The following is a 13,738-nucleotide window of genomic DNA, read 5'->3' as shown; positions in this document are numbered from 1 at the left end:
AATGTGCCCAATTTAAACTTGGAAGGAAAATAATTCTAGGGCAGAAAGCAGAATTATCAGCAAATAACATCTTAATCAGTATTATCATTGGCAATACTTATCTTTCAGACTTAAAAAAAAAAAAATTTATTTCATAATGTTCATGAAACATGCAGATGGTTACTCTGAGCACAACAAATAACAGATAAAGTGAGTCATACTGTTTTTATCCACTTTTAACTTTAATATTATTTGGTATGTCCACCTTTTGCAGCAATTACAGCAGCACATCTCTCTGGCATAGTGTCAATATATTTCCTGAGAACTTCAACACTAATGTTATCCCATGCCTTCTGCAACTCAAGCCAAAGGCTTTCCTTTGAATGTACAATAGATCTGCCCAGTTTATTTTCCAATTCGCCTCAAATTTGCTCGATGGGGTTGAGGTCCGAATTTTGAGGGGGACTGTCCATCATTTTCTATGTTCCAGCAGATTCCTTCCATTGCAGATAGTTCCGGTAATAGTTTGTTTTATGGCTATTGTAATGGCCAATTCAACAAAAACAACTCAAACCTCTTAAATATGCCAAGTGTTCTAATAATTTTGGCCACCACTGTATATACGAAGAGCAATACCTATAAAGATATACTATATTAGCATCCACACCAGCACATGATAAAACTATATTTGCATCCACACTAGCACATGTTAAAAGTTATTATTTGCAGTTTCAACTGCTGCTTTAAAGGCTCAAGATCGTTCTGATTGGCTGTCAATGATTTTATCATCTATCATCAATCATCATGGTTTATCAACCTTTTATCTCACATATCTGACTTTTTTCTCAGAATTGCAAGATATAAACTCGCATTTGTGAGAAACAAGTCAGAATTGTGAGATGTAAACTCTAAATTCTGTGGGAAAATATCAGAATTAAATTGTGTAAAAACTAAGAATTGTTACATGTAAATTTAGAATTGCGAGAAAATGTCAGAATTCTGAGTTGTGGCTGAAACAGGCTTCCATATTATCATTATATGGTTTGGTATGAACAGGTCTAAACAATAACGACAGATGACTATATTGTTAGAATCACAAGGTGTTATTATACATACCACTGAAGTCTAAACAGTCCTTTTCTTTAGGTTTTTTTAGCGAGTCCACTTGTCTTATAAGGTAAACTCGGGACCGCTAAAACATATTGGCAGCACCAGGTTCCCCAGCCAACACATTCAAGCACCTTCACATACTCCTAAATTGGTATGGTCTTGTATTATGTTTATTGGGAGAGAGTTAACTATACTAAAATGGAAATGGTTGGTAGAACAATGCCCTACAAGGCAACCCATACTCTCCCACACATACACCCACACTCACAGCTCTGACATAAAGACAAATCAACAAAATCAAAGATCATTCTGAATATTTATTATGATGCACAGCAGACAATAAAGAGGGATGTCAAATGACTTACAAACATTTAGACAATAGGTTAATAAAAATAATAAAACTACAGTAAGAGCCAATCAAAATGTCCCTCACAGTTTAAGACGAATAGGGGCTGAATACAATAATTTATGGAATGAATGTAATGGCTGAAAGGTATTCAAGCAAACCTATGAACACCAGTGGAAGTTTTTGGAATGAATTGAGCAATAATTCTCCAAAAACATGATAAAAGGCACTTAAGGGAAAAAAAAGATTAAATAATTAAAAAAGCTAATATGGAAATGAAGAATCACATAAATGGGGGCCTGACGGACAAAAAAACGTGTTTGAATTCTTCAGCCGCTCATGACCATCCTTACGAGTTCTGTAAAAGAGAGAAAAAAAAAAGTAGTACGAGGCAGTGATTCAAGAAAATTCGACCCAGTAGATCAGCAAATGTTGCTATGGACACAACACATTAAGTTATAGAAGTTCCAGATCCACAAACAGCCACAGATCGCACTAAAATAACAGACTGCATTTGTAGTTCAGTAACATTTCCTGGCAACAACAGGAGGTGAAATGCAGAAGCCCTGGGATGATTTGAAAGAAAAGGGGAGGAAAAAGAGATTATCCAGGCCTAAAGGAAATTTGAATGAGTTAGCATACCTTACATAGGCATGTGGAGAACAAATAAATACACAAGTACAAAAGAGATAGAAAGCAGGAACAGCAATGTGACAGGACTGGAAACTAGAATTAACAATACACCTCTTTACAAAGCCTCCTAAGGTAACAGCAGAATTTCAAAAATAAAAGATAGGGCCGGGTGTTACCACAATTTCCACGATTTGATTACGATTATGACTCACAAGCTTACAATTTGATTTAATAACAGTTTTGAATAAATTCAATTTGATGTTGATTCATTTGGGTATATCAGGTACAGTGAATGTCAACTTTTCCTCAAGAAAAAAAACCTCTCATAACTAATGCTGTAAGCTATACAGGGAAGCCTGTCAGTTGGTACATTACTATTAAAGGTCAATAGCTTGATCAATGGTCGAATGGCTTTTCAAAGATAAATGTAACATTACATTACATATTGTTTACAAGCTGTTTTATTGATATCTTTCCACAGTAGATGATATGTTCACACATCAACTAAAAACAGCATTGACTAAAAGATTGATTCTCAAATTGAGAAATTGACTAAAATCAAATTTTTTTTCTTTTTAACTATTAAGCCTGAATCTACTACACTAGCACCATTTTAACCTTTAATATGATGCTAACAGTATTTTTTCTTTCACAATACCATCAGCTGCCATATATTCTGTGGCTGCATTCACACTGCAGAGATTTAGAAGTGACTATCACATTTAAAAACAGAAATGAATTAGTTATTCACGTAAATGACCAAGAGCTTTGTACAGAGCATATTAAGTGGATTGATAACTGTTTTTTGCTGCAGTGTGTATGTGGCCTATTAGAACTAATGCAAGCAAAAGGGATGAGAATATACAATATTGAAGTTATAACACTGTATTTTAGAATAAAGGGTAATGGGTTGTTTCGGGGGAAGTTGGCATCAGGGTGACCAGCAAATTTAGCATCATCATGGCAACAGTGGGATTCAGGAGACGCCTATGCACATGCAGAAATGCTACATGCTACGCTACAGCCAGGGGACGCAGTAGAGAGGGAGCTGAAGGAGACAAGAATGAGTAAAAACTAACTGAGGACCATCCGTACCCTCTCCTCAACCAGCCATAATGTGGCGCACAAATGCTGTCGGAAGGAAATGCAAATGGATTACATACGGACTTCAAAACTTCTACTGTAGTCTTGATGTTCAGAGAAGAAAAAAGGCCCATATGTGATTGTTGTACCTTCATAATTGATGCACCCATTAGCATCCTCATGTCCTGCCAAGAGCGTCTCCACCTCTTCCTCTGTCATCTTCTCACCTATCGTAAAACACGGGCAAAATGCATTAAATTCTCCTAATGAAAACAACCGCAAGGTGCTTTTAGTTCTTTGTTGGTGGTCAATCTCTTTGGGATTGAAAGGACTGATATTTTATCCAACAAAAAGTTTCATTTGATACAAATTCAATTTTAGGATTTAAAAATACCTGTGGGTTTTATTTCTAAATATTTTACTTGTTAGTTAAAAGCACTAAAAATGCACCAAATCAGACTTGAGTCAGTATATTTTTAGTAACGAAAACAAAGTGTGCTTAATTGTATTGAAAAAATATATTACAAAAAAGTATTTACAGATAATATAATGTTAATGAAATAAAAGGCCACTTAAGTATACTTCAAATCTTTAACACTTAAGTATGCTTTTAATAATGTCAAATTAAGGTACATTTTAAATCAAGAATTACAGAAGTACACTTATTTGATATGTTGACTAACATACTAAAGTACATGTAAAGTACTTCATAATTTTAACTGTAGTGTTTTATTCTGTACTACATTTTAAGTTAATATATTTTAAATGTACTAATTTGCAACTTCATCATTACAAATGTTTCAACAGAAATGGCATTTTAGTTTACCATAAATGCTTGTCAGTACATTCAGCAGCACACATTAACCATGTTTTAAAGACAATAGAAGTAATAACACCTACTTAAGTGGGTCAAATAAAGCACTCTAAAGTTCAGCTAATTGCACTTAATATAAATTTAAACTATAATACATTTTCATTTAAATAAAATCCAATTAAGTGTCTAAAAACATTACATTCAGATTGTACTTAAGCAAATTCTTTTAAAGCGTATTATTTCCGTAATAATTACTCTTTATAAAAGCAGCTTTAGAAAGAGTAGCATTCTCAGTTAAAGGTGACAATAGCAGAAAAAACATCCTAAGATGCTTCCTAAGCAGAAAAAACCTTAAAAATAATCAAAGAAAGATAGTATTGTACTCTACTGTAAAATCATTCTATAAGAGGCCGTGACTCTTTACCCAGTGTAGTAAGGACATGTCGAAGCTCGGCGCCCATCACCGTTCCATTTCCCTCTTTGTCAAATACCCGCAGCCCCTCCACGAAGTCCTCAAAGGAACCCTGATCCTTGTTTTTAGCGATGGCCTGCAGCATGGGCAGGAACTGCTCAAAGTCCAGCATTTTCATGTTCATATCTGGGAGAATGGACATTAAAAAGCACTACTTTTATTCACATCAACATCTTAACCCACTGGGAATTAAGGAAGAAAATAATCACTTTATAACTAACTAAGTGTGGAGAATAAAGACATATCTAGATTAAATCAGTGGGACTTTTTGAAGTGGGTCTGAGTGCATTTAGACTGATTAAACGAGAAACTGCTTTTGTCTGACAATGTAAACAAGTACAGCTTAGTGATCAGGGGAAGTGACAGAGTCATACAGGTTTGGAACAACCTGAGGGTGACTTTTTTTTCTTTTTGAGTGAAGTATCCCTTTAAATGAAGAGGACAACACTTTTACATTGTAACTTTAAATTATTTCCTGCTTGCTAAAAATGCACATTTTAGCAAATCATACAGGACAAGGCATGCTTGAATCATAACAGCAAAAGAAAGGCCAGACCTTCATTACTGGGGTTGCCCAGGACTTTGAGGACCTCAGCATTGACAGGGTTTTGCCCCAGAGCACGCATCACATCCCCACACTGACTGTACATGATCTTCCCATCTCCTGTTCGGTCAAACAGGAGGAAGGCCTCCTTAAACTCTGTTAGTGAGAGAAAATATGCTTAAATGCTTTAGGCAGGTGATGTAGAAAATTATTTGTAGCTATGTGGACTGAAAATGAAAATGAGTAAAAATTCTTGTGATTTATTCTAAAACAACAAGCACATTTTGATCTAAAATCATTAGGCTATTTGTTCTTGCTTGAGGCTTTGAGATCACTATCATAGTGCTTGGGAGAGCAGCTTACAGGAATGCAATGCTTCCCGGGCCGCCCTGAGTCAAACTTCACACACACACACACACTTACTGTGATTAACCATATATGGGCAGAAGAGAGAACAAGCACGACATCAATAGGAATATTAGTTGTGTCCCAAATGACTCACTATACACTACGTACTCTACTGTCTAGTGTGAGTTTTTTCATAAACAAGGAGGAATACTACAGAACAGACCAACAAAAGAATTAGAAATGTTTTAAAAAGACCAAAGAACATACACAATTTAGTGAAGTAAAAATGTAATTGAACATCTTTGATGTTATTGTTGTTGTTTTTTTAGCCTGATAAAATTCAAGCACAGCAGTTCATAACAGAGGAGTGATAAATCTGATGTGTTACTTGTGAGGAGGAATGATGCCTAAACACTACATTTCTGAAGTCTATCAGTAGATTTGAAAACACAAACATTTTAATAATGTGCAATATGACTTGTTTCGTCTTATGAACGACTCATGAATAAAATGAAATCTATTTCATTTAATAATGAATTCATGTCATTGATCTTACTGAGTACGGTTTATCCATGCATGCATGCATTCATTCATTTATTCATAATCCAAATACCGTAACTCTATATGGTAAAGAGGCTTACAAATCGGTTGGGTGAATGATTTAATGACTCACTCATAACACAAAAGATATACTGTATGTCGCCAGGTACTGGCTGAAATACCATAGATCATTTTACCATTATCTGCGGCCACAACAACGTAACCCGCAAAGGGGTCAGTGAGCGAATATTTTCAGTGAACTGATTTAAAAGATTCGAGTCAGTGAGTTGAATCAAATCCGCAGCACTGTTCTGTGATCACTAAAGAAGCTTGTGCTGCTTCTACCATCAGAACAAGTAGGCCATGACACTACGTCACTTCAGCTTGATTAATTATAAAACAAATGTAAAAAATAAAAAATTAAATAAAAAAGGTCATATTCTATTACTATTTTCTTGAATTCACATCCAAACAATGTTCATGTTCCTTAGCTATGTCTCTAGCTACACATTCCACTGCAACAGCTTCCGGTGTTTTCAAACGCGACGCATCTGGAAACTGCCTGCACTTAAACCTCAGCGTTTCAGCACTAGAAACTGATACATAAAAGAAACCTCCTGTCTATTTTTATGCGTTACATTTGGACATTAGGTACAGCACTCCACAGCATGCACACACCATATCGTGTGTTCTTCTGAGAACTAAGCATTAACTGCACATCTGTCAGCCAGTGCAACTGATGTACGGGCCTACGTTTCTTTTGCATCAACACAAACGCAACTATATAAACTCGACGAATTCATAGCATTATAACAATTAAATAGTCAACATTTATTACTCACCACAAATCTGATCCTCAGTGAAGTCAGACTGTCCATGCCAGGATAATGAGGGCGATAGAAGATCAGCGTTAAAACAGAAGATGCATTGGTTTGATATTCCAATAAAGGACACTAAGATTATCCTACAAAATTAAAAACTCAGTGCAGACTTAAGCACATTTGAACATTGAACGCATGAGATATTGGACTGACAGCAGATCTTGATGGCTTAAATACCTTGTTGATTTGATCAACGTTATCTAACGGTCACATCGGTAAACCTACCGACTGTATGACTAATAGGCATTACCTGGCTGCATCATAGTGAAAATGAAAGATGCTGGCTATGATAATGTACTTACCATGACTGCAGTGTTTGAGGATGGAGCGGAGGGAGCGGAGGGAGCGTCGTCGCGAGCGCTGTGTGAATTACAGTATGGGCGAACACTCTCTGCCACACCGCTATATTCACGATGACGTCATGTCAACTCTATTCAAGCCGAATCGGCCAATCGAATTATGCGGGCGCTGGTTTCCCTCTTCTGTCATTACCGGTGTGGCAGGATTACGCGCGCAGTAGAAGACAATGTGAATACCGTAATGTAGGTTTCCCAAACGCATGCAGGAGTTGGTCATTTTTTTTAAAAACATGAAGATTTACGCATCCCAAGCGAATGCTATTGCTTTCAACTTGCACATTTGATCAGTTCATATACTGTTCTTGGGAATTCAAACTATGGCCTTGGCATTGGTACTGTTTGAGCTACAGATGAAAAGCTGATAGGCAATTTGAATCGAATCTAAAATTTAAAATGGATAAATAATCCTGCATAATTATTTGAAATAAAATTAAAACCACGATATAAGATAGTGTACTTTTGACTTAATTTTTTTAATCTGTGCAAGGCTTGCTTGTTTGTTTTTGTCTTCTTTTACAAATGCAAAAGCCCTTTCACACCAAAAGTGAAATGAATACGCCTCCGGCTGAAGGAAATGTAAACTCATGTCTGTGCAGTAGAGGGCGCAGCACAAACGAAGTGCATTAAGAGTATGATGCAGAAAAAGAAAGTTCAACACTATTCAGCAATAACAAAAATGAAACACAAATGTGTCATTTTTGCTTAGTGGCAAAGTCGGTAACAAAGACATTGGTTAATAAAATGGGATTAAATACATCAATTATATTTGTCTCATATTTAATTTTTGCAGGTTTGTATAATATTCTGAGTTTGCATGGGACTGTTTTTTATTCATTTTGTGGAATACTGAATCTGTTTTTGTGCAGGTGAGAGTAAATACATGTTCATATAATGTAGTCTAGAACTACAGTAAGCATCATGTTCACACAGACAGCGCACACAACGCCTCTGCACTTACTCCCGATTTCTCTCAACATGGCAACATGAGAGCTGTCGGTCAATACATGGGAAACAAACCCAACACTGCTGTCCCAATCCACATACGTTTTCAACATTTTTGTTAACATATATTTACAATATTTCACCAGTATTTCACAAAAAAGCTGAATGGTTTGAATGTTTGAAAGTGATTAATTTAATACATAAATATCATTTAAATTTCATTGTAAAATAAAATGATAATTATCATCAAATATTCATTTTTATTTTACAGTACAATTGATTTATAACTGTAATATACTACTGTGTTAATTTTTTTTTGCATAAGTTTATTAATCATATTATTATTATTATATTCAATTTGGTTGATCCAAAATGGATTTCCTAAAACACTAGTGACAATACAGAACCCTGAACATCCAAATGTGCCATTATTAAAATAATAAATTTAAATCTTAGAGGGTTTTTCAAGTAAATATGGTTCCAAAACAGGTTTTTGCAGTGATGCCATAGAAGAACCACTTTGGTCTTTCAGAACCTTCAGTGAACAGCTCTTCAAAAAACCATTATGTTTTAGTGTAAATAACATTTTAATAATCTAAAGAACCTTTTTCCACTATATAAAAAAATTTGTGCATGAAAAGGTTCCATGGATGTTAAATGTTTTGAAACATAGATGCCAATAAAGAACCTTTATTATTAAGAGGGTAAGGGGTTTGGCTGACAAAAAAAGGTGACCCACATAAAGATCTAAGAACTGACCTTTAAAAATTATTTATATGATCATTACCAGGTTAATAAAAAAATCACAATAATGAAATTTGTATTGATTACAATGCATGTCTCTTAAAATATCGGCTGATATCTTGTGAACAGATCTTCAAAGAAATTATTAGAAATACAGGTGCATCTCAATAAATTAGAATGCCGTGGAAAAGTTCATTTATTTTATTGAAATAAATGAACTTTTCCACGACATTCTAATTCATTGAGATGCACCTGTATGCACATGACATTGTGCAGTCCATTAAGATGACAGTAAAGTTTCAGTCAGGATGGGTATTAGCACATCTAGAATATAAGAACTGTTTTAAATACTGATATTGCTATTTACCTCTTTCAATGTTATGTTATTTGCTTGTTTTAATGTTCACGCCATATATGCTTTAATATTAGAATGCTTGCACTTGCAATACTTGCTTTGTTAGTTTTAATTTGGCATTAACTGTTTTGTATTTAAACAATAAGAGATTTTTTTGTTACAATTGGCTCCCGTGAGACTTAACTTATAACTATAAACTGAGCCTCAATCAAGAACAACCAAGTAGTGGTTAAACGGATCGTATTGATCCGTGATCCGTACGGACCAAGCCCCACGGTTCGGCACGCACGTGGTAACCGGATTAATTGCCAAATGTAACCATAATAGAGTATAAATTCATCATTTGTTCGTATTTACACAAGCACGCAAATTTTAAAAAAATCCAGAGAGAAAAGGCGAAAGGGAACTCGATTACTCGGGCGCTGTTCTCTTCACGCACAGCCACACACACAAGCGTTTCAGACGGCTCACGAACACCGAGCTGAAGCCTCTTCTGAACCCTCTGAACAGACACATACACATAAAATTATGACAAAATACCCATCTCGACTCTGTCACGTTACTCTGTTCCCCTTTCGGGCTTGAACTGATGGTAAAACTAATGACATTATTTACTGTCTTTACATTTATTTTGAAAGATGAAGCTCGCGATTATGGCAAGGGGCGTTACATTTCCGACGGTGTTCGGCCAATCACAATGCACTGGGTTAGCTGGCGAATCAGAGCAGACTGCGCTTGTCGGAAGGAGGGACTTTGTAGAAAACGAAGCGTTTGAGAGAGGCGGGGCATAGAGGACTTACAATAATGTACAGTATTTGAAAAATGAAAATGTATTTAAAGCATGTCAACATATTCTGTTACACCAAATACACAAAATAATGATCTTTAAAAAACTATCATATGACCCCTTTAAAGGCACAGCGGCCTAGAAATACTGCTGCTGTCATTAATGATCATCAAACAACAAAACAGCTGTGATAAAAATCTATATTTAATTTATGCAGTGAACCCTCTGCAGTGTTATTTTCCCTAATTACATTTCTGTATTTGAATACTACCAGCCTTATTTTATATTTATCTATGCTTGTAATTTGTGTATTTGTTCTTATTTTTACTGGCTGTTCTCGTCTCTTTAATCATGTTTAAACTTTCTTAGTAAATCTAGTAGTATTTGCTGTGGTATCAAAGAAGTACTTCGCTTTAAGTAATAAATGAAAAGCAAGTTAAATTGAAATATTTTTATTTTCTTGCTGATCCGAAAAATGATCCGATCCATGGGTCAAAAACCATAATGTGATCCGAACCGTGAGATTTGTGATCCGTTGAACCACTAGAAGGGAGTCATCTACATCAGTCCTGAAGGAATTCAACCACTGGACGGGTAAGTACTTCATGGTTTAGGCTAGATTTGACTATCCTTACCCTACCTGAATAACCATAGGGTTAAAGGTGTAAGATAAAAAGAGACAGAGTAACAGAATAAACTGAATTATTCTGGCGAAATAAACTCAGTAGGTGGCAGTAAAGCACTAGATTAGACACTTGTCCAGGTCAGATGCTTAACAAGGTTCTCTATAAACTTTGGTATTTGGTCAAATCAAAACTTATGACAAAACTATGACATCAGTATTTCAGATCGAAAAACGTTTATTTTTTGTGATGGCACAGAACCAGCATAGGAGTTCAGATTCACCCATCTGAGGCTTTTTTTTTACCAGTAACATGTCAGTGTCAAAACAACAATGTCTATTAGACCACTTTACAATTAATTTTCTTAATTCACTTCATAAATAAACTAGAATTTTGGTTGAGGGGTGCAGGCAGAGATATAATCGGATATGATCTGACCCTGTTTTTGGTTAAAATGACAAAAAAAGATGTATAGATATTTTACACTGCATTTTATACTGAAAATATGATTTTCAACCAAGCTGATGAGACAAATTGATCCTTTAAAGGAAATATATTTTCTCATTCAAAACAGTTCTTTTCACTCCTCCTGGCTGGTGCGCTCTCCACACTGGAAGCGTATGAAGTCTAGCACACGTGCGTTCTGTAGAGTCAGGTACTGTCCCACAGTATATTTGGGATCTAGGAGGAAGGTCTGGGGCAAAAGTCTTGTCTCAGAATCACCGCATGGTATATCGTCCATGTTGCCAAGAGAAACAGGTGCTTCGCCCACTATATGTTGCCCCAGCTTCCTTCCCAGAGCGTCCGTCCCGTCCTTAGGTCCACCTTGAAATACAACTAGCGATCCATAGCGCCCCATCTCAATGCCAACCTGCCCGGGAACTGACCCATGAACGTATGAGCCAATGTGCCAATCAGAGGGCACAGCAAGTGATACGGCCCGCCGCATGCCAATGTTCTCACCTAATCGCCCTGAAGAGGAAAAAACAGAATACTGAAATGAGTTGAGAATGAGGAAAATAATTTTTATTGTTATATTTAACTATTAGGAGGTAGACAATAGACAGGGGGTGTTACAATTGCTTACAAGTGTAACTTATGTTGTGAAGATATAATCACTTCATGATTAATAAGATATAATCACATCATGCAATTATATCATTTATTGTACAATACAGATAATTTTATTCAGGGTTAGGAAGATGTTCTGATGTTTTCTTATGCACACCTAGGCTGCATTTATTTGATTAAAAATTCAGTAAAATAGTATTATTTTGAATTATTAAATATAACAGTTTTCTATTTTAATATATTTTAAAATGAAAACAGTTGCAGGATTACTTGTTGAACAGCATTTATTTGAAACCAATTTTTTGTACAATTGTAAGTATCGTTATTGTTACTTTTGATTCATTTAATGCATCTTTACTGAATAAAATCTAATTTAAAAGAAATTTGCTTTTAAAAAATACTGGCCCCTACATTCTGACCATTAGTGTACATTTATACCTTTTTAATCATGGCTTAAGTGTCTAAATACTTTTTGGGGTCACTTCAAGTGGCAAGAAATCATTGAAAAGCCTGGTTTTATAAAGTTATGCCAAAGTAAATATAATGTAAAAGGCAAACTCTCACACAATATATCATGGTTTATCTCACCTATAGTCAAGGCTATTTGATCTGCCAGTGAGGGTCCCTCAGGAACGTGGAGTTTACTAATATCCTCAGAAGACAGCACACTCTGAATCAGAAAACAGATCAGCACTCAGAGGTTACAGAAGGTGTGGAAGAAATGCACATTTCTGAAAATGTCAATGAAGGGCATGTACCTTAATATACCCCGTCTGTTTTTTGCTGCTGTTATGAGCCATTACAGACAAAGCAACATCCTTCACCAACTGCTGGAATTTCTCATTCCTTGCCACAAAATCTGTCTCACAGTTCACCTGAAAAGAAAAACATACATTTTAGTTCAGTCACCCTGCATAATTTTGGCAACCAAATTACATATTGTGTGGTAAGACTGATACATTAACATACCTCAACCATGACAGCTGCATTGTCACCCATAAGGAGACCAATCAGCCCTTCCGTGGCTTTTCGACCTTCCAGTTTACTCGCTTTGCTCCAGCCCTCTTTTTTGGCTTGTTCATTCAGCCAGGTTTCTGCCTACAAAACATCATATTTTGCAAATCATAATTAGCTCATCCTTACCAAGTCCAGGCTTGTGCATGCACATCCTTACTTTATACACATCTAAATGACATACATATACATATATACATATATATACATACATACATATATACATATATATACATATATACATACATACATATATATACATACATACATACATACATATATACATACATACATATATATACATATATATACATACATATATACATATATATATATATATACATATACATACATATATACATATACATACATACATATATACATATATACACACACATACATATACACACATACACATATATACACACATATATACATATACACATATACACACACATACATATACACACACATATACACACACACACATATACATACATATACACACACACACATATACATACATATACACACACATATACACACACACATATATATACATATATACACATATACACACATATATATACATATATACACACATATATATACATATATACACACATGAATGGGATTAAATACATAAAGTATATTTGTGTTGTTTAACATTTAATTATTGCAGGTTTGCGTCATATTCTGAGTTGCATTATTTTTATTCATTTTGAGGAATACTGAATCTGTGTTTTTTTGTGTGTTTTTTTGTGAATGAGATGATATAATGCATATTCATATTTATTTTGAACTACAGTAACATCTTCAGATTTTGTCTCAACATGGGGACAGGACAGTTGTCAATCAATAAACTGGAAAAAAAGTAACTTGCGTTACTTTTTTGAAAAAGTAACTCAGATATTCTCTTGTAAATTAAAAAGTAATGCGTTATTTTACTAGTTACTTGAAAAAAAGTTATCCGATTACGTAACTCACGTTACTTGTAATGCGTTACCCCAACACTGTATGTATATATATATATATATATATATATATATATATATATATATATATATATATATATATAAATACAGAGACAAAA

The 13,738-nt window shown here is 34.9% G+C and overlaps 2 protein-coding genes across 3 annotated transcripts in view; both read right to left on the bottom strand.

Annotated features, from left to right (window-relative positions):
• Nucleotides 1-1,485: 1,485 nt before the first annotated feature.
• myl6 (myosin, light chain 6, alkali, smooth muscle and non-muscle) lies at nt 1,486-7,168 on the bottom strand. Of its 2 annotated transcripts, XM_016271996.1 has the most exons (7): nt 7,053-7,168; nt 6,712-6,739; nt 4,994-5,137; nt 4,390-4,563; nt 3,301-3,378; nt 3,164-3,199; nt 1,486-1,793 (listed from the first exon to the last, which is right to left on the bottom strand). In XM_016271996.1, exons 1-6 carry the CDS (start codon nt 7,053-7,055, stop codon nt 3,171-3,173), a joined length of 456 nt encoding a protein of 151 aa, XP_016127482.1. In that variant the 5' UTR covers nt 7,056-7,168; the 3' UTR covers nt 1,486-1,793; nt 3,164-3,170. The 2 variants fall into 2 exon arrangements, with proteins under 2 accessions (XP_016127482.1, XP_016127481.1); XM_016271995.1 differs by lacking the exon at nt 3,164-3,199.
• A 3,611-nt stretch (nt 7,169-10,779) lies between these two features.
• Nucleotides 10,780-13,738, bottom strand: part of tsfm (Ts translation elongation factor, mitochondrial) — a 5,115-nt gene continuing 2,156 nt past the window's right edge. Inside the window, exons 3-6 of the mRNA XM_016271994.1 lie at nt 12,601-12,729; nt 12,390-12,506; nt 12,220-12,301; nt 10,780-11,532 (exon numbers count right to left, since the gene is read on the bottom strand). Of these exons, the coding sequence (XP_016127480.1) occupies nt 11,141-11,532; nt 12,220-12,301; nt 12,390-12,506; nt 12,601-12,729 (720 nt within the window). The 3' untranslated portion in view covers nt 10,780-11,140. The remainder of the gene's footprint in view (nt 11,533-12,219; nt 12,302-12,389; nt 12,507-12,600; nt 12,730-13,738) is intronic.

The sequence above is a fragment of the Sinocyclocheilus grahami genome, unplaced genomic scaffold (genome assembly GCF_001515645.1).
Source record: "Sinocyclocheilus grahami isolate Dianchi unplaced genomic scaffold, SAMN03320097.WGS_v1.1 scaffold67.1, whole genome shotgun sequence".
Lineage (NCBI taxonomy): Eukaryota > Metazoa > Chordata > Actinopteri > Cypriniformes > Cyprinidae > Sinocyclocheilus > Sinocyclocheilus grahami.
This window is presented reverse-complemented; position numbering and strand designations above follow the sequence as displayed.

Bases quoted from the DNA above. Each gene is read 5' to 3' on its own strand.
- myl6 (XM_016271996.1), bottom strand. The intron at 5,138-6,711 runs GTGAGTAATAAA...TCTCACTAACAG, and splicing joins CACTGAGGATCAGATTTGTG to AGTTTAAGGAGGCCTTCCTC. The intron at 4,564-4,993 runs GTCTGGCCTTTC...CCATTCTCCCAG, and splicing joins GGGCAACCCCAGTAATGAAG to ATATGAACATGAAAATGCTG.